This window comes from Pseudonaja textilis, chromosome 2 (genome assembly GCF_049901715.1).
Source record: "Pseudonaja textilis isolate UNSWEBS1 chromosome 2, rPseTex1.2, whole genome shotgun sequence".
Classification (NCBI taxonomy): Eukaryota; Metazoa; Chordata; class Lepidosauria; order Squamata; family Elapidae; genus Pseudonaja; species Pseudonaja textilis.
Window position 1 is genome coordinate 65929383 of NC_141991.1, and position 20621 is coordinate 65950003.

At 35.4% G+C, this 20621-nt stretch overlaps 1 protein-coding gene across 2 annotated transcripts in view; it reads left to right on the forward strand.

Moving 5' to 3' along the window:
* Positions 1-20621, forward strand: part of UIMC1 (ubiquitin interaction motif containing 1) — a 102916-nt gene that overhangs the window by 21726 nt on the left and 60569 nt on the right. For both annotated transcript variants that reach the window (XM_026726476.2, XM_087924189.1), the window contains one exon: positions 5712-5860. In XM_026726476.2, coding sequence (XP_026582261.2) covers positions 5720-5860 — 141 coding nt within the window. In that variant the 5' untranslated portion in view covers positions 5712-5719. The remainder of the gene's footprint in view (positions 1-5711; positions 5861-20621) is intronic.

Genomic DNA, 20621 nt, shown 5'->3' on the forward strand with positions numbered 1-20621 from the left:
CAATGCATATAATTAGTTGCAGCTATTAATTTAATAACTATTCTGTTTGGCTGACACTGAGTATTAGCGTTTGTTAAACACCAGATTTTGAAAGAGAGGGGGTGGCAATGGATATGGGGAAAAATTTGAAAGCGTAGCAGCACTTTCAGTGCTTGTTCACTTACCTTGGTCTCAATACTGTTAAGGGACAGCAGTCTTTTTGAGTTTCAGAGCTGCTACGAGAGTTGTGATTAAATCTCTAGTTTTTTTTGAAAATGTAGAGTATAAACATGAGTTTAGTTATTATATACTCTAGTCACCAAGAGTAAAAAGCTAAAACTTGAAGGCACATTGAAGGAATACATGAGCTGAAGGAACTAAGGACCAGCACAAATATTGCTTTTGTGGGGGGGGCGGGCGGTGGAGTCTTCCTCAATGTACCTCAGTAAATACCAAGAGACAGCCTCATTCTGTAAGCTGAAGGTAATAATAATGCTAAAATAGGGTTTTCTCTCTACTCCAATTCTAGATTTCTTTTATACATCAGGAAACATGAAGAACAAGCAGTTGCAGAAGATCCTAGATGAGTATTTTGAAGATGGTTCTGTTTATTTATGGTTTGCCTCTTGTAGTATTGGAGGCTGAAGTAATTGTTGGGAAAAAATAAATACAATAGCATCTTGATTTCTCTAGATATTGTATTTGGTGGTCCAAATTCGATGATATAATTGTGTAGTTTACAACATTTTGAGTACTCTTTGCTTTATCTTCATTATTATATTTTATATTTTTCTTGAGATCTTTTTGTTAAGGTCTTGGGATTTAAGAACCGACCAGCAGGTGTGGCTGATGCAATAAGAATGACTCAGCATAGCATAAGTATTTCCCTTTAAGACCGGGGATGGGTTCTACCCCTTTAAGAAATGTTTATATAAAAGGCAGCCATTTAGAGGGCGTGGTTCTCTCTCCTTGAGTCAGGTATTCATTGCAGAGGTTCTCCAAGCAGAGTTTAGAAAGATTGCTTGTAAAGGTATTTTGGCTACCACATAGATTTCTGTATATAACTGTTGTATATAAACCACTGTTAAAAGTCTAAGTCTCTGTGTGCTATGTTTTACTCCTGAATTGTCTCATATGCTCTGACACTTTTCCTAATCTATAAAAATACATTTAAACCTTGGCAATCACTTTCATTCCTATTCTCTCTCTCTCTTTAAGAGATTTTGTTCAGAGGCTCTGTATTGTGGTGTCTCTGAAACATAGCATTTTGGAAGGACTTTTTTTTCTTAACTCATTTGTCTGTTTGGCATCTTGGTAATCTGTGAAATACATTCAAGGTCTCTGTTTTAATTCTTAAGTTTAAAAGTTTTATTGCATTGCATTATTGCCTAAAGTTTTATCTTATTTATTTTCCTATAGGAAAAAAAAAGGGCTAAATGATCTACCATGTATACTTGTTTTAGATGCCAAAAATTGAGTTTGGCTTATCTGCAGACCAGAACTCAGATTTTTAACCCATCATGGCCAAAGCGCACATATAGAGGCCAGGCGTTAGCACTATCCTGTTAAAAAAATGGAGGGTTGGCTTATCTACAAATGGACTTGTCCATGAGTATACATAGTAGATACCACACCTCTGTGGTACATGGCCAAGAGGTGGCGCTATAAAAATTATTTCAATGCTTGCATTTCAGCATTTTAATTTTCAGAAGACCAATGTGTGGGGGTCCTACGTCTTTTGCATACCAAACTTGAGAGGTGGGCACCAAATAGTAGAATTATCAATCAGCCTCTCCAAAATAGGAGACAGAACAGTTTGTAGAGATCCAGATGGGGTCTAGGCTAGAAGCTTTACGTCCTTTGCAGCCTTCCATTTTACCTGCCTCAGCATTGTTTTAACATATTTGACACAACTGATACATTGGAGGATGATGGGAACTGACCACCATGGAAAGTATAGGCTTCTCTATTCTCCTTTTCTACTAGATATAGTACTGTCAGGCTACAGAACTTCTCCCATTCACTCAACTAGAATGAACTTCTGAAAACGTATCCAAATGTATTGCAAAGGAATTCTTTATTGAGATGAGACAATTCCTGTAGGAGTTCAAAGCAGCGTCTGAAGTCTCTCAGACCTACAGGGATACATAAGGGAGTTTAGAACCCCTCCCCTTATCTCGATGTGTATTTAGTGAAACAAAAGCCAGTATGTTAATTCCTCCGCACCCCTCTTGTTAGAACGAACTATTCAAGAGATTCCCAAAGTACAATCTCACTGTGGAATTTTTATGACCACCTCATCTCCTGGTTGTGCCTCTCAGAGGTGGTAGTTCTGGCCATCTGGCTTTTCTCCCTCCATCGTATCATGTGTGGGTTATACAAAATCGATATAAGATTAAATATATTCAGGTTACATCAAGAAAGGATTTCTTTATCAGCCTCCCCCCCCCCCCCTTTTCGTCTTCCACTGAAGAAATGACAGATACACGGATCTGACAAGTGCCTGTATGCTATACGATTAGAAAGATATCCATTTTTATCAGCGGTACAGTGGTCTGAAAAATTAGCCTCTCTCTATTTAAATGAGCATTTTACTAGTGTGCATCATGATTAGACAATTGTTAAAAAAGGTTGAGCTGCATGTAGCAGTTGTATATACTGATTTCCCTATTTTTCTTCCTATTGTTAAATAAATCTTTCTCTTCCCCCCCAATTTTATGTGATAAGTATTAATAAAATATAATATATTAATACAGGATAATTGTAAGATTTTCTTTTTTCTTTTTTTCTCTTTATTTTTTGCATATTAAATAATAAAGACACCAGATGGAAATTATTGGTGTAATTTAGAATAAAGTATCCATTTTGTGAACTTTCCAGAGAGTTCAGGCTTCTGGATGGTATAAAAAGAAGTAGAATTTGGTGGGGGGAAATCTACAGAAAATTCAGGGCAGCATTGAATTGTTTTAATTTTAGTGTAAGAACACTGAAATGAATTAATACTTCTGTAAAAATTTAAAACCAGATCTCCATGTTAAATAGGGGGAAGCTGATATCTTGAAGAACACAGGCAGTTACAATAATAAACAACAACAACATATAAACAATAGGTTTGAAAAAATTCTGGTAATTGGATTCATAGATTTATAGCAATATATATGTTTGGGAAGCATATGGAAATTATGCATATATTTTCAGACTTCAGTTTTATTGCTTTAATAACACACACACACACATAATTGATAACTTAACATGTAAAATTGTACTGTTTAGCATCTTTGATTCATATTTCCTAAAAAAAAAAAAAAAAGCTAAACAGTAACTTCAAAAGTACACAGGTCTTAGTTTGTAAAATCAAATTTGTGAAATATGGAGACGAATTGCATACTAATATAATATAAAGCTTATTGACGTTTTATTTTTGTTATGTGAAAAGAAATATAATAAAATCACATAATAAATAGTATTTGATGAAAAATATTCTGATGCCACTACAGTATTGTACGTGTTGCATTCATCAATCAATTTCCTCAACTTTCTTTTTTTGTTATCTGCTTTGTGGATTGATGCTAGCAGTTAATTCGGGAACTCAGGCAAGGGTAGTCTAGCCTTTTCCATCTGTGATTTGGTTATTTGTAGCCTGGTGCTTCTTTTTTTTCATAACTTTCTTGCTTTTCATTTAACCTAAAAGTTGTTTCAAGACAAGCAACATTAGTCACCTCTCTTTTCTTTAAATCCTTAAGCGAAAATAACAGCCACATGAATTTATCTTGTGTAATCTTTCCTTCTTTTTTTTACTCCTTTGTTGTTCCCTTTTCTTATCATAGTTAAAACTGTACTGTTGTTCTTTATATTGCAAAATCTCATTTTTCTATTTGATGCCAGTTCATATCAAAGCAGTTTCCCACCACTACAGTTATTCTATCATCAGGAAATGGGAGACTAGAATAGAATTAGAATAGAATAGAATTCTTTATTAAGAATAAAGAAAGAATCTGTCTTGGTGCATGTGATCTCAGTGTACATAAAAGAAAAAATACATTCATCAAGAATCATCAGGTACAACACCTTATTATTATTAAGTCATAGGGTACAATAAGCAATCTAATCATACTAGGAAAGAGTCAAATCATTAGGATACAAGCTACAAAGTTACGGTCATATAATCATAAGTGGGAGGAGATGAGTGAAAGGAAGGGAAGATTACTACTAATAGTAATGTATAAAATAAAATATAAAAAATAAACAGTCTAGACCAAGACTCCCAACCAATCAGGATGAAGAAAAAACCATTCTGGCACAGCAGTGGGATAGCACCAAATTTAAAATTGAAACGGCTGTGAAAGTCTGACTCACAGACAAACACAATACAGAAGCCTGATGATGGCAGATGAGATTCTGCTGAAACGTTGCTACAACTTTAAAAGCACAACTACAATGACGTGGGAAAATACCCAAACAAAGCTGAATGCCATACATGTAAGTAGCCGCAAAAACTTAAGAAAACACACACACACACACATATATATACACATACATACGTACACATATACATATATACATACATACATATTATTGTACAATATAGCAGTGTCAACAAAAGTCATAGAATAAAGCCTATTCCTTCATACTGTGCCATATTATACTATTTATTTATTTATTTCTCTATGGTTGTTAAGCAAATCACCATGGTTGTTAAGTGAATACATGATTATGAACCACAAAGTTGTTTCTGTAAAAGCTCTCTAAATGAGAAACATATTATCAGAATGTGTTTTGATCAGTTCAAATGCTGAACTGATTGCCAGAAAAGTTTTTTTGTGTTGTAGAAAAAAAAGGTTTTGCAATGTTGCCTTCTTCTCTTAGTTGTCTCACAGTCCAAAAAGCTTTCATCGATAAAGCTTTTTGTATAAGTTTTTTGCTATGTATAGTTTGGAAAATTGCTATGTATAGTTTGGAAAGAAAAATAGTTTTACTTACATTTTTACTTGCCTTCCTTATGTTTCTCCTAACTCTTAGCATGTCTAGGGCTAATAGTCAAAGGTTTTCTGAATGTTGTACCTGAAAAGTATCTTTTATGGAATTAGTGTAGTTTAGTCCAGTAGAGGGCACAATGAGTACATTGTTTAGCAAGAAGCTTAATTTAAAAAAAAAGAAACTCAAGTGTTCTTGACCTTTTCCCTCCTCAAAGTGTCATTTAATCATTTTACCATTCTTCTCACCTCTGCCTCATTTCTACAGTGTACCAAGCCCTTATGAATGACAGGGTCTGAAAAATGTAACCCCCATCCTATGCCTAACTGAATATGAAATCTGCAATTGTATCTCATCTATTGGTTTTCCCTTCTAGATCACTGAATGTTACCTTACCCTCACTTGGTGGGTTCTGCACCAGTATTGGAGAAATTAACTTATTGGGAAGGACGGCTGTTGGTTCCTGATATTAAATGTATAACTTTTGCACAAGGGTTAACTAAGCTCTTTTCCCATTCCCCCCCACCCCCATTTCCTTTAGAATATGCAATTAGTTTTTGTTATACCACCTTAATCTGCTTTAAAAGGTACCCTTAATTGGATGAGTAGGGATTTATGAATGTGTCTCTTAATGCTCTCAATTCACCATTCAATATGATTAGAATGGAATCTATGGTGTTTCACTTCAAGGTAATAAGGCAACATTCTGTCAAAAGGAAAGGAAACCAACTAAAAAGCTTTAATCCATTTTGTTTCAGTGGAAAAGATGCCAAAGAAGAAGCGAAAAACTGCAAATGAGCCTGATTTCAAAGATCAGGGAGAAGAAGAAGAGCCAAGGGACCTCTCAAATGCAAAGTTAACACATTATGCGGATACATTCATTATCATATCTGACAGCGATGGAGAGGTGAGTGAACAAGAGCATAAACAAAATAAATATTGACTTTGGGGATCTAGTTATATACCAATATATATGATTGAAATGAGTTCAGGCACTTGAAAATCTCCCATATAAAAAGAGAGGTGAACTATATTTATTAGTGCATTTATTTGCCGCCCATCTTGCATATATAAGTAGGAGCCACTCTCTTTTTTAAAATCGGCGTCCAAAAGCCCCAGATAGTGTGAGGTTGATATGATGACTTCACAGGTGTTGTAATGTATTTATTTATCATATTTATATAACCGCCCATCTCACATGAAAGTGATTCTGGGTAGTGTATACAAAACTTAATGAAATAAAAATAATTATTTTTACAATTAAAAATAAAAAGTGGCATACAAAACAGGAGGTGATGATATTAACCACAGTAAGGGAGCCATCACAAAATCTACCCAATCCTAGAACTCCAAGGCCTGGTGACATAGTCAGGCCTTGAGGAACTTGTGAAATGTTAAGAGGGATGGACCTTTGAGGGGAGAAGATTCCACAAGGCAGGCACTGTGGCAGACAAAGCACATCTCCTTGGACCCACCAAATGCAATTCCCTAGCAGATAGGACCCACAGCAGGCCTCTCTACCAGACCTGATAAGATGGGAGAGGTGGTCCTTCAGATAACCTAGCCCCATGCCATGGAGGTAAAAATCAATATCTTGAATTAGACCCAGAAGCAAACTGAAACCTATGTAGCTCACAGAGTAAAGATATATACCACTCTACCTACACATGTAACTGTACATGTCACCACTACATTTTGCACTGGATGAAGCTTCTGGATACTCGTCAAATACAGTCCCATGTAGAGCACATTATAGAATCCAAACGGGAGGTAACTAGAGCATGAGGACTGTTACCCTTTTTAAGATATAAATTGGGTCTACTTAAGATATTGAGATTGCTTGTTTCCAATCTTTCGTGTGTGGCTTCTAACAGTTAACAATAAATGCATTTACCCCATTTTTAATCTCTATTTTTGTTAGTAATATAGAATATACTTTAATGTTTAATTCTACAACATTCAAAAATTCAAATTTATTTAATTACAGTCAATAATCAGCAAAGTTAATCTAAAGAAAGCAGGATTCTATGCTAAAAATAGAAATGGAAATATATTCATTTTACATATTATTACATATTGGAAAGCACTGTTGCATGTAATTTGATAGCATTTTCCTAGCTGACTAAGGAGTGGTTGTAGAGAATGGTCAAAAGCCAGCTTCTACCTAGAGTAAGAAATCTTGCATCAATTGAGATTCTCAGTGCAGTAACATGTTCCTGATATGTAGCTCATTTTTAGAGCCCTACTTGATCTTAGGAAGAAATGATTTGAGGGTTAAATAGTATCAACAAATCAACAAAAAACTTCTGCAGCTAATGTTAGAAATAAATGATTCTACCTCTTCTAGGTACCAGATGTCCATCAAGGGACTTTAAAGATAGCATCAGAAAAAAACTCTTAAAAGGTTCTTAAATGCTGCCATATTTTGAAATTTGCTTGGAAGTCTGCTTAATGAGAAATGTCTAAAAGCTTTGGGGATAACAATTCATTCCAGAATGCTTCCTTTGATACTCATTTGCTTTTAATGTTAAATTCTCATGATAACATCAACTTGTGAAAAGTATTGTTTACTGGTACTGTATGAACAGATGTACAAATGAACTAAACTAAGATAGGAGCTGTATTCTGTTCAATGTAACAAAGCTATGTTTAATCACTAAATCAGATTGTTGCCATTCTGTAGCGTTCAGTACTGTATTCATATATCAAATGTAAGAATTCTGAATTTGCTGCTAGTAATATTAATGATGTTTTATGAATTAACAATTACATTTTTGATTTTAGGAATGTCTAAGTTTTCCTATAAACTGAATTTAAGGCCTGTGAAATTACTGATGGATTTAATTTGCTAATGTACGCTTGCAGTTTTTATAGCTTTGCCCTATTTTTTTTTTAAAGGCTACTGTGATTACAGTATTTACACACTGCCTAGAGAATTTCAGCTCTAATTAGTAGATTTGTGCCTAGTATTTTAATGGCCAATATTGATATAGTTATTATTTGAAAAGACTAAAAAATAGCTGCAGATGTTAAAAGGGAGAAAACCTTTACTGTTAATAATATGAAATTAACACCTGTATATTTATTAGAAATCTTCTCTCCTAAGGAAACTCTTTTAAAGAGCTATATGATATATCAGTGATTATTTCTTTGTGCTGAAGTTCCAACCAGACAAATGTTGAACAGTCTTTGGATTCGTTTTGTGTCATTGTTTTTCATGCTGAAATTCTGCTGTACTTGAGAAAATAGATCTACTGCTGGTTATAATTATTTATATTTATATTATTGTATACTGCATATTGTAACTGTATATTATTTGAAAGCAAAAAAAACCCCATCAACCACAAAACAAAAAAACCTAAACTTTTCTTCAAATAATTCTGTTAATTATTTGGTGTTTTGGTTTGTATCTTTGAATGTCTAAACCAGCGTTGCTCAACTTGGCAACTTTAAGATGCGTGGACTTCAACCCTCGGAACTCTCCAGACAGAAAAGTGTTGAAGTCCACACATCTTAAACTTGCCAAGGTTGAGAAACATTGATCCGAATAATATATACTGATGGCATAATTTCTCATATTGCAGAATAATATATACACAAGGAGGCCACAAAAGAGCCCATTTGGTTTTGTCTAAGTAAAAACTTTTCTCAACATGTTTAGTGAATGGATTTATTCCATTTGCCTTCTTTATTAATATAACCTTGATTTTCATTTTGTTTCTTGAAAAAATTTTTTGGGGGGAATTGTGAAAAATATTTTGACTTTTCAAACTTCTGGTTGCCTTATAATAAAAGGATGCAAAAGTGCAGCCTAAAGTACTATATACAGCTTACAACGGAGCTCATTCTATTTCATCTAGCAGCCTTTGGATGAGGTTCCTTATGATTCACCAATATAAAGGGAGACTCAGAAATTGGAGATTAATTGAACTGTTGTTGTTCCAGCAGCCTTTCATCAGACATCTTTAGAACAAGTCTCCAGTATTGTTTTTGAATTGGGGTGTTTTGGAGCGGTTACAGCTGGAAAATCTCCTATGGGTCTTTTTGGTGTATCTCTGGCAGATTGCATTTTCTATCCTGCTTTATTGTCAATGCCATTTATGCTGTCTCGCAACTTCTTAAAACCTTTTTTTTGTACAGGCTTTGTTTGTTTCAGCATCTGCTAAGGCTAATCAGGGGAAGTGTTTCTGCCCAGTTGTTTGATCATTGTCATTTGCTTCTGAATTGTACAAACAGATGACAAAAGTGACTCGAGACAGACTACTGTATGTAATTAGTGTCTTCATCAGTTTTTACTGCTGTTGCTCAAAAAATGTAGTTTTCTAACAGACTTGTGTGTAGTTAATAAGCTGGATTCTTTTATTTGCTGCATTTGTATCCCACCTTTCTCCGTTGATCCCAAAGGCATCCAGTGAAGTAATTCACAATAGAATATAATTACTAACTAAAATGTTCCATGTTGAAACCCAGTGTCTATCCGTTGTGTCACACTGGTTGTTTCTGTAAGATCAGATAATCAGGAAGCTATGATAATGTGACAGAAAACCCACAGAGAAAGAAAATATGCAGTACTGTTTGAATAAATGCAATTCAGGCAATGCTGGGGAATTAGCTTCTGTTGAATATTGTGGTGGATTGCATTCTTGATACTGAGGTTAATAATTTCCTCTGTTGAGATTGCATTGTGTCCTCGTGTAGTTAATTCATCCTGGAACTATCAGGCTATCCTATTTCCTTTTTTTAAACATTTCCACTAACTCCTCTTAATTTTTCTTTAAAAAATTAAAACAAGAAATGCCATATTATATGTTATTCTATACTTATTATTCTATAGTTGTGAATTTGCCATGCCATAACTGTTCAAACAAGTTTATATCTTTTCTAAGAAAGTACAAAATCTCTTAACACTAACATAGACTGCGGTTCATATTGACAAATACGTTCTTGTTTATTGAATGTATTCATTACTATATTGAAATCACACAAGGTGTATCATTGTAGAATGGTTAAAGCTGAAGAAAAGTTATATTTTGGAATGGCCAAATCAAAATCCTGACCTTAATCCTACAGAAATGTTGTGGAAGGACCTGAAGCAGGCAGTACCTCTGAGGAAGCCACCAACATCCCTGAGTTGTTCTGTAAGGAGGAATGGGCTAAAATCCCAAACCAATATGCAGGGCTGATCAATGGTTAGCAGAAACATTTAGATACAGCTATTGCTGCCCAAGGAGGACCCAACAGTTACTGAAAGCAAAAAAATTACATACTTTTGCCACACAGAGATATGGAGCATTGACTCATTTCCCTCAATAAATCAGTAATCAAATATAATGTTTTGGAGTCCTTTGTTTAACTGGGTTCTCTATCTAATTTTAGGACTTATTTTAAGCCATATTTATGCAGAAATATTGAAAATTCAGAAACTTTTAAGCACCACTATAATTCAAAGCTTAAGACTCTGACTGGCACCTGGATTTTAGGAAGTTGGTTTTTGTTTTTTGGGCATAGGAGACTGATTCTAGGACTGTCTGCATGAATATGCTCTGACTCTGAGGAAGTTACAGCCCTCTCCAGATGAGCTGTTCAGAGCATCCAGACATGGGAGGTGCTTCCTTCTCTCATCCGATAGGCTGAGCTGAATTCTGAGGACACTCCTCCTTGAAGGCTCCTCCTTAGCATCCCCAGTTTTTGCTCAGTCTTCGTAAGAGATGGGCATTCTTGACTTGGCTGGATTCCTTCAGATCCTCACAATGATTTCATAAGGGCTAGAAAACATGGGCAGATTGGAATAGTAATCCCCCAGCATTAATTACTGCAAGTCCTCTCTAACTTGTTGGTGAAAATTTGGTAGGTCAGTTCATATTAGATCTATTTTTAACTTCTATAATATTCTATGTTGTTTTAAGCTTCAAAAGCAGATGTTCTGAAAGATGAGGAAGATTTGTATGCATGCATATGTAATGTCACTGTAGCTTCTTGCAGTCTCAGGGTGGTTTGAAATGTGTTAAAAATAGCAGGTGATACAGTTGTTACTGGATTTTACCACTTCTGATTACCCACAGAGATTACATGTGTGTTACTGAAAAACAGGTCTAGTTGTATAAAGTTAGCATATTGAAAGAAAATATGTTTAGTCTAGGCTTCATTTTACTTCCATTTTATCTCCTTTGCCAATAAGAAAATAAAAACTTAGCAAGTCAAATCAAGTGCAATACTATCAAAAACAACATACCAACAAATATAAAAGTAATCTTTTAATAACATTCTGCTCAATACCTTTCTACAGTAGAAATGTTTCGGTGAAGGAACTGAGCTAGATCCTAAATCCCACTAAACAGGTGCTCATCTATATGGTAATATTTAAGGATATGCTGAAAGGCACCTACTCCTCAAATCGCAATGTCAAATGTTCGCTTTCATTATAGGTTAAGAGGCACAAGAAAAGACAGCCCTTGCTTCTGTGTGCTACAGCAATCAACAAAATAACTGAAAATGCAACATAGAAATAAAGTCAACATAGCATAAAAAACTAAAAAAATAAAAGGAAACATAGACACACAAGGCATTTGTATAAACACATTTGCAATCTTGTGGAGATTAAAAAATAAACTAACATGGGGGAATGGATGTAATAAGGATTCTTAAAGGGATCCTTTAATGGAAAAGCAGAATTGGGATTGAAACAACTGAGAATGTTTGTCTGGGAGAAGAGAAAAAAAGACAGAGGGTCCATATAATACTTTTCAAATATCTAAAAGGATGTCGCCCAGAAGAAGGTCAGAGCTGCTTTTTATCATTCTATAATACAGGGCATGACAAATTAATCTAAATCAGAGGAAGGACAATTTCAATTAAATGTTAGGAGAAGCTAAAGGTATGCTTCAAAGTCAAAACAAATTACTTACTGCAGTTTAGAAATCCTGCTGAACTGTTTCTGCTTTGGCCAAAACTAAAACTTACTGTGTTTTGGTTGTTTCAGATTTTGTTTCATCCCAAACCTGAAACAGCCAAAACATGTCAGGTTTTGTTTCTGCTGAATTGTGATCAATCCAAGGTGATGTTATCCAGAGTAAGTAGAATGCATCACCCACTCTCCCTGATGCAGGGCTGCTCTTTCATCTTCCATCCACTTAAGCCACCATAAATTGGCACATGGTCCTTGTTCAGCAGGTTCTGTCCAGTTCTGGAGACCTGGTAGCGAAAATTTGAGTAGTTCAGAGAACTGGCAAATACCACCTCTGACTGGCCCTGCCCCCATCTCTTCTCTGCCTCCCGAGTCCCAGCTAATCGGCTGGGTCTTCTTTTGTTGCCCTGCATAGGAGAATGGAGCTGGAAAGCAGATTAGTGGGGTGAGGAAGGAATGGGATTTTGCAGTATCTTTCCCCTGCCACGCCCACCAAGCCATGCCACACCCACCAAGCCACACCCACCAAACAATGCCATGCCCACCAAACCACGCCCACAGAACTGGTAGTAAAAAATTTGAATACTGTCCTTGTTGCAGTAATGTGTCAGCAGTATAGAATTAGTCCTCCACCTGGCATATCCTACTGGCTGGATTCTGAAGTCTCCCCAGAGATTTCAGAATTTACCTACAAATGGATTGAGAGAGAGAATATGGGGCATGGAGGAGGTGGCTGTAAATGTAATTACTTATGTTATGTGTATCCAATGATTCTGTTAAAGAAGTGAGGCAGCTTGAGGTTTCAGCTTAAGGGAAAAAGGTATTTTAATGATAATGAACTATGAAGAGAGAAAAAAAGACTTTATTAAAATCAGATATTTTAAAGTAGAAAAAATTATTATGGAACTGACAATAACATTGGGGTTTGATGATTATTTGAAATCCACCACATCAATTGCAATTTACATGGGTGTGTGTATGTATATATAAACACAAAAGTTAAGGATGCCTAATACTTCATTGTTTTTTATTCTTCCTCAGTTTTATAGTCAATCTGTTAGTAAACAACTTGTTCCTAAATTTAAATTTAGGCCATTTAAATTTAATCTTAACCAAATGTAACCTTAACCCTTAAGAATAAACATCACTATAGTCCCTAAAAGGTGAAAAAGAATGCAGATATTGAATACTTCACATTTTATTTTACAAATCTCTTAATGTCTCTCAGTTTTGAAGATGATGTTCAAACTTCCACTCTAATGTGTTTACATTTACGTTTGAGCATATAAAAAGGTTAATGTATTAGAATGTGGTAATCATTTCCCAACTCAATTGCATTCCTTTACTAATACATTTACTTTTCAAATCTTTCTCTTCATTTCTTTTGCAAGTGTATTCTATGCATTTTTTTATTAATATAGAATCCTGCTTCCTATGTTATGATGGCAGCTTATAAACGTATATTAGTATATTACCTTCTCAGTATATCCAAACTACAGAATATTTTTAGATTATAGTTCTTTAGAACTATGCATTTTGAATGGAGCAATAATCCAACTACAATTTTCTTCTGTATACTTGATTAAATTGATCTCAGATGAATTTTTATATTGCTCTTCAGTATTGTTTTATGATTGGGAAATAAAGTTCTTGATTACTAGTTAGTTGGTATGTTAACATTCAAGGAATTAAATGTTCCAATTAGTTGAAATCCATCTGAAATTGAAAGGTGGAGAATATAGATGAGAAAAAGAAATACATAGCCACTTGAATGAAGATTAAGTACTGTGAAAGAAAATGCAGGGGGGGATGCTTTAAAAAAAAGTAGAGATCTATTTATCAAACACTAATAGTGGGCTAGGAAAGAGTAGTGCCATAGCATGAGGTGGAGCTCTCGCCTTACAATCAGGAGGCTGTAGGTTCAATCCTAGGTAGAGGCAGATATTTCTCTCTGGGCACAATGAGAATATATCTGCTGAATAAAATTTTGCACTGGTGGCAGGAAGGGCTTCTGGCCAGTAAACACTCAACTTCAGTTGCCCAGACTCCACCCCACAAGGGATTATGGGGTCATTAAAAGGAGATGATGAACAGGGATAGGAAAGCTGAAGATGGGAACCCGAATTTCACATATTAATCTAAAAATCTTTCCACTAAATATCTGAATATTATATATGATGTCTTCTTTATAAGACCTTGATCCCTTAAGATTTAATAGTTCTATATTTCTTGCTTTGCTTTTGACAGTAAGTTGTTATCGGGATTACAGTTGTGAGCCTTGTAATTGTAACATGCAGCCTATATTGTTTTGTTAATGAAGACATGTAGTGAAATACATGAAATGCCTTAATATGATCAAGGCTCATTATATAAACTCTGCTGGTTGCCTAATCTTATTAATTTTCTTATTAAATAGTATGCTTCTGTGTGGTCATAGTGTTTATATGTTGTGACAAATCCATATATAGTAGCTTTCCCCTCCGCAACTTTTATCACAGAGCTCACAAATGGACAGTATGTTATTAGCTGTGGTAACTTGACAAGTCTCCTCTTTTATATATGTATATGTATACGTGTGTGTGTCTGTGTGTCTGTGTCTGTGTGTGTGTGTGTGTACACACACAGACACACACACACACATATGTATATGTATATATTATATATATATATATGGTATTCAGCTTTGTTCGGGTATTTTCCCACATCATTATAGTTGTGCTTTTAAAGTTGTAGCAACATTTCGGCAGAATCTCATCTGCCATCATCAGGCTTCTGTATTGTGTTCGTCTGTGAGTCAGACTTTCACAGCTGTTTCTGTTTTAAATTTGGGGCTAGCCTACTGCTGTGCCAGAATAGTTTTTTCTTCATCCTGATTGGTTGGGAGTCTTGGTCTGTGTTTATTGGTCTTGGAGTTTGCTGTCTTCTGCTTGATTGGTGTTTCTAATATCTTCTGTCTGTTTTATACCTTTTTTTTGTCTTGATTGGCTGGCAACATTGTGTTTCCTGTATTGGAGGCTTTTAGTACAGCTTGACTCCGAGTAAACAGGCGGCTATCATTTATTAGGAAGCTAGGTTTTATCTGGGTGCCTGGTTGGGGTGTGTTTGAGCTGGAGGTATCAGGAGGAGTCTGTTTGTGTCCAGGTGTTTGGCTAGCTTGTGGTGTGGAGATTTTTTTGTTTGCATACCGTGTATATGTATATGTGTGTGTGTGTGTGTGTATACATACATACATACATACATACATACATACATACATATTCTTAAGTTTTCTTAAGTTTTCGCGGGTACTTACATGTAACAATTGTGGGTGCCTGACTCACAGACGAACACAATACAGAAGCCTGATGATGGCAGATGAGATTCTGCCGAAACATTGCTACAACTTTAAAAGCACAACTACAAAGATGTGGGAAAATACCCGAACAAAGCTGAATACCATACATACATATATACATATACATATACACACACACACACACACACACATATATATATATTTTCTCAAGTTTTCGCGGGTACTTACATGTATGGCATTTGTTCAGGTATTTTCCCACGTCATTGTAGTTGTGCTTTTAAAGTTGTAGCAACGTTTCGGCAGAATTTCATCTGCCATCATCAGGCTTCTGTATCCGTCTCACATATATATACATACAGTTACTCACTTCACTTTTCCTGCCAAACACAATAACCTTGATCTTTTATTCATAGATTACTTCCAGATCCACACTAAGGCACGAGGTTAAAAATCAGGAGACTGTGAGTTCTAGTTCTATCAGCCGCATGATGGCTTTTGGCCAGTCACTCTTTCATAGCCCTTAGAAAGGAGATAGTTGCAAAATCTTGCCCCCCCCCCAAAAAAACCCCCCACAACAACCCTGCAGGGACTTGTATGGGCAGTTACCAGGAAACAACATGAACTCAGTAGGACAGGGGAAAAAAGCTTGTACATTTTATAATATTTCCAACATGAGACTTCTCAGCTTAGTGAGACATTAGTGTGCATTCCTAACTAACTAACTAGTGAGACATTAGTGTGCATTCCTAACTAACATGTTTTACCATCTATTATATGAACATTCCTTATACCTTTTCCATAAATAACCAAGGGACCATCACAGATTTTTATTTTACTCCAGAATTTACTCTGGTACTGAATCTTTTGCTAAATTCATATATATGCTTACAACTGTCATATTGCACTTACCATATTCAACAAACTTCAACTCCATATAATGCAAAATATTCCATAATTCAAACATACTTCCTTTATCTTATGCTTTCTCTAAATCAATAAAATGCAACACATTTTTACATCTACCATTTAAACTAATTTTTTTACTCGAGTGAGATCTGCACACTCCCTGCCTGGTATAAAATCGCATAGCACTTCCCAAATTCTGCTCACTGTTCACTTCTTGTTTCCTGTCATATAGCCATATAATAAAGGTAAAAATAGTAAGTCAGTATAATACTATATTTATTAAATTTATATCTCACTGAACTTGTTGCCTGGGAAGGTGTTTGGCAGAATTCTGATTCTGTGGGCTTTTTTCTTATGGTCTTAGTACTGCTGTCTTATTTTTTAAATAAGGAAACAATAATAACATCCTTTCAATTGTCAGGCATAGATATGGTCTTCACACAATCATTGAATATGTTACACAGCCCTTCCATAATAATGGTTAAAAAAAAGATTAGTGCTTACATTAAATGTAGAATTGCTTAAGAACTACAATAATTTCCTTCTGTGTCCTCAGATAAAGTCATTTTTAGAGAAAGCAATGTAATTTATATTACTGCAGCTATGGTGGTGCAATGGTTAGAATACAGTATTGCAGGTTAACTCTGCCAGGAGTTTGATTCCTTCAATCCTCACCTGCACAAAGTTGACTCAGCCTTCCAAGATTGGTAAAATGAAGACCCAGATTGGGAGCAATATGCTAACTCTGTAAACCGCTTAGAGAGGGCTGTAAAAGCACTGTGAAGCGGCATATAAGTCTAAGCACTATTTCTATATTTATATTGTGATATTTTAAAAGGTTTAACCCTCTCCCCCCAACAAGAGTCTTTTCAGAATTTGTACTATTGGCAGAATTATATACTGTACAAGTCAGACTGAACATACTGTAACTGTTAGCATCTATCTATCTATCTATCTATCTATCTATCTATCTATCTATCTATCTATCTATCTATCCAAAAACTTCCCGTGAGTGTATCGGAGATATAATTAAGCAGTATCTTTTATTTTTGAATTCTATTTAATAAAAATATTTTTAAAAATCACATTTAATAAAAACTGCATGTGCATGTTGAGCCCATGAGGATGAATTGAATTTAGCTCTCTACACTGATAATTTTCTGGCATAGCAAATCATACATAGATTCCATTGAAACCATCACCTTTTTGCCATTAATATTAACTTCTTTTACTGCAGGAGGTTTATTTGTTTTTGCCTTTTTTAATTGCCTTTTTTCAATATTTAGATGCTAGTGTTTTTCCAGAGAGAAAATAAATTTTCTCCCGACCTCGATAGTTGTAGGTACTGTGGTGTACCTACATCATCTGTATAAAAAAGCACCACAAATAATGTTCTTTCTGCACCAACTCAGAAAGCTCAAACTGCCCAAGGAGCTGCTGATACAGTTCTACAGAGGAATTATTGAGTCCATCATCTGCACCTCTATAACTGTCTGGTTTGGTTCTGCAACCCAACAGGACAGACACAGACTTTAGACAGTAATTAGGACTGCAGAAAAAACAGTTACTACCAACCTGCCTTCCATTGAGGACCAGTATACTGCACAAGACAAAAAGAGGGCTGTGAAAATATTTACAGACCCCTCACATCCTGGACATAAACTGTTTCAACTCCTTCCCTCAAAACGATGCTATAGAGCACTGCACACCAGAACAACTAGACACAAGAACAGTTTTTTCCCAAACACCATCACTCTGCTAAACAAATAATTCCCTCAACACTTTCCAACTATTTACAAAGTCTGTATTACTACTACTATTAATTCTGCCATCCTTTCTTTCACCCATCTCCTTCCAGTTATGACTGTATGACTGTAACCTTATTGCTTATATCCTAACAATTTTTATTGACTGTTTCCTAGTATGATTTGATTGCTTATCGTACCCTATAACTATTATTAAGTGTTGTACCTTATGATTCTTGATAAATTTATATTTCTTTTACATACACTGAGAACATGTGCACTAAGACAAATTCCTTGTGTGTCCAATCACACTTGTCCAATAAAACTACACTATTCTATTCTATTCTGTTCTGTTCTGTTCTGTTCTGTTCTGTTCTGTTCTATTCTATTCTATAACTATACCTCCATGAATATTTGCCTTTGTTAGACTTTTGTTTGAGGTTATACATTTTTGTATGATGCTACTCAACTGTGTATAGTTCTTTAAATAAAATGGGAAATACCAATTAGACAAAGTTTTTTCCTTTGGCAATGAATTATGTCTTGGATTCTGGGATGCCCACCTTTCCTTATATATATAGAAAATAGAAGCTGTTTTTTGTAGATGCAGACAAAATCCACTTGATTATGGGCAGCAGCTTTTGTGCTGTTAGTTGGATCTACATACTACAACTCTCAGCATATCTGGGTAGGATGGCCAGTGCTGCAAATTCTGAGAGGCTTTAGCACAACACATTTAGAAAGCATCTATTTGAGAAAAGTTTATTTATACCGATAGAAACATGATGCTAAGGGAAAAGTGTACATTTCTAGGTCTTGTCTCATCTTCAACAATCCATAGTCTCAAAAAAATTTGGATTGCTGAAAGACATTTTCTACAACAGTTTGAATTTTGAAAGTGTAAAATGTTAAAGTTATTGGATGGAAGCATAGTGAAATAAATATAGGACACTATTTAATACGTTTTTTAATCTCTTGTGATACATTTGTCTTGAATGGCAAAATATTAGGCAAAATGATTGGGGAAATATTTCAGTTGGGATGAGAAACAGTAGTGTTGGAAAAGGAAAAATGTTTTCTACACTTCTCAAAATCTTTTTACATGATGGTAACGTTTTGGCTGCTATATGTGACACGTTTTTCTAAATCTGCTTCCTTCTCATCTTCACTGCTGAAGAGCAGTTCATCAAAAAACAAAAAAGCATAACAAATATGCTTATTTATATAGATATAGTTAATATATTCACAGGTTTGTATGAATCAGTTACTCAAAGTAGAAGGTTTTTTGTTGTGATGAATATGTGCTGTTTGGAGCATACTGCTGTCAAAGAATTAGTAGAGGGTTGAGCTGAAGCGTCATGGTGTCACTTTTTATTTCCATCACCTTACTCTAAGGATACACCAGAAACTCTGAATAGTGCTTTGTTCAGGATGAGAATAAGTGCTCTTAATGGAGAATCTTGAAATCTGTTTTTTTTTCTTTAAAAACACTGGAATCTCTGGTTCACCAACCTAATCTAGTTAGCTAAACTGGGTCACTTGGGTTGCAGGGCTTCAGTCCATTATTTTTCTGAAGGTCCTTTCTTTCCCCTGACAATGTGATACAAATTTGCTCAGCGCTTTGGTTGCCTTCTGTTGCTTTTCTTTAGGAGAGATAATACATAGTTAGAAATATTTTCTCTGGGTGTCAAATGAATCTGGAGATGTATCTCCAAGCTCATGATAATGAAGGTAGAAAAAGGAATTTTCCCCATGCTTTGTATAAAGCCCCAGCCCACTGTAACCACTTAATTTATTTTCCATCTGGATCTCAGAAAGAGTAACAGAACAGGGAGTAATGAGGAGAAAGGACAAGGGTTAGGATTGCTTTTGTGTAACATCTTCATTATTGATCAGCATTTGCATACTAATGAAATCAACAAATGATGGTGAATTGTGTGAAGCTGCAAGCACATCATAGCAGAAGAGGCCAGAGGTCCCAGGAGCAATTCGAAAACATGCACAGAAAATTGCAGGATTAGATTTGGTTTCTAAAAATAATAATACTTGTAGAGGTGGGGAAGATCAACATTGGCATGAGATGGAACTGCAAAGAGGAACAAGAGGGAAAGTCGGAAATGGAACTCTGTTCACTCTTACCTCTGTTAAATTTTATGTGTGTTCATTGTCCTGAAGCCAACTGGGAACAGTGCTCTGTGCCAGGGGAATGATTTCCCTGCAACAATAGTGGTACCAAAATTAATATGCCTCTTCACTTTTCCAAAGATCTCTGCAGGATCTCTTGGAGTTGTAGTAAGTCAGTGTGGAAATTCTCTCAAATCCCATACAAATTCACCTTAAAATTAATGAATAGAATCCATTATTTGTGAGAATGTAGAATAATGCAGTTAGAAAGAATTGCATGAATCATTTAGCCCCACCCCCTACATAGTCAAAACAAAGAGGATTAGATCTTGAAGACAACATTGGCTTTTTATTTGCCACCCAGAGTCGTTGGAAATGAGATGGGTTGCAAAGACATTTTTAAATAAATAAAAATGTTTAAATCTCTCTCAACCCTTTGCAGTTACAACAGTGGGCAAAAAAATAACTTTGCAACGAATATGTGTATTTTTCACCTTTGCAATCTCAATCAATTCTCTTTTTCTCTTCTCCCTCTCTCTCTCTCTCTCTCTCTCTCTCGCTCCACTCCTCCTCTCTCTCTCTCTCTCTCTCTCTCCCTCCCTTCCGCTCTATCTATATCTCATCTATCTTATAAGGCAGGGGTGTCAAACTCACAGCCCGTGGGCCGTGCCCACCCCCATTTAGCAAAGGGGGG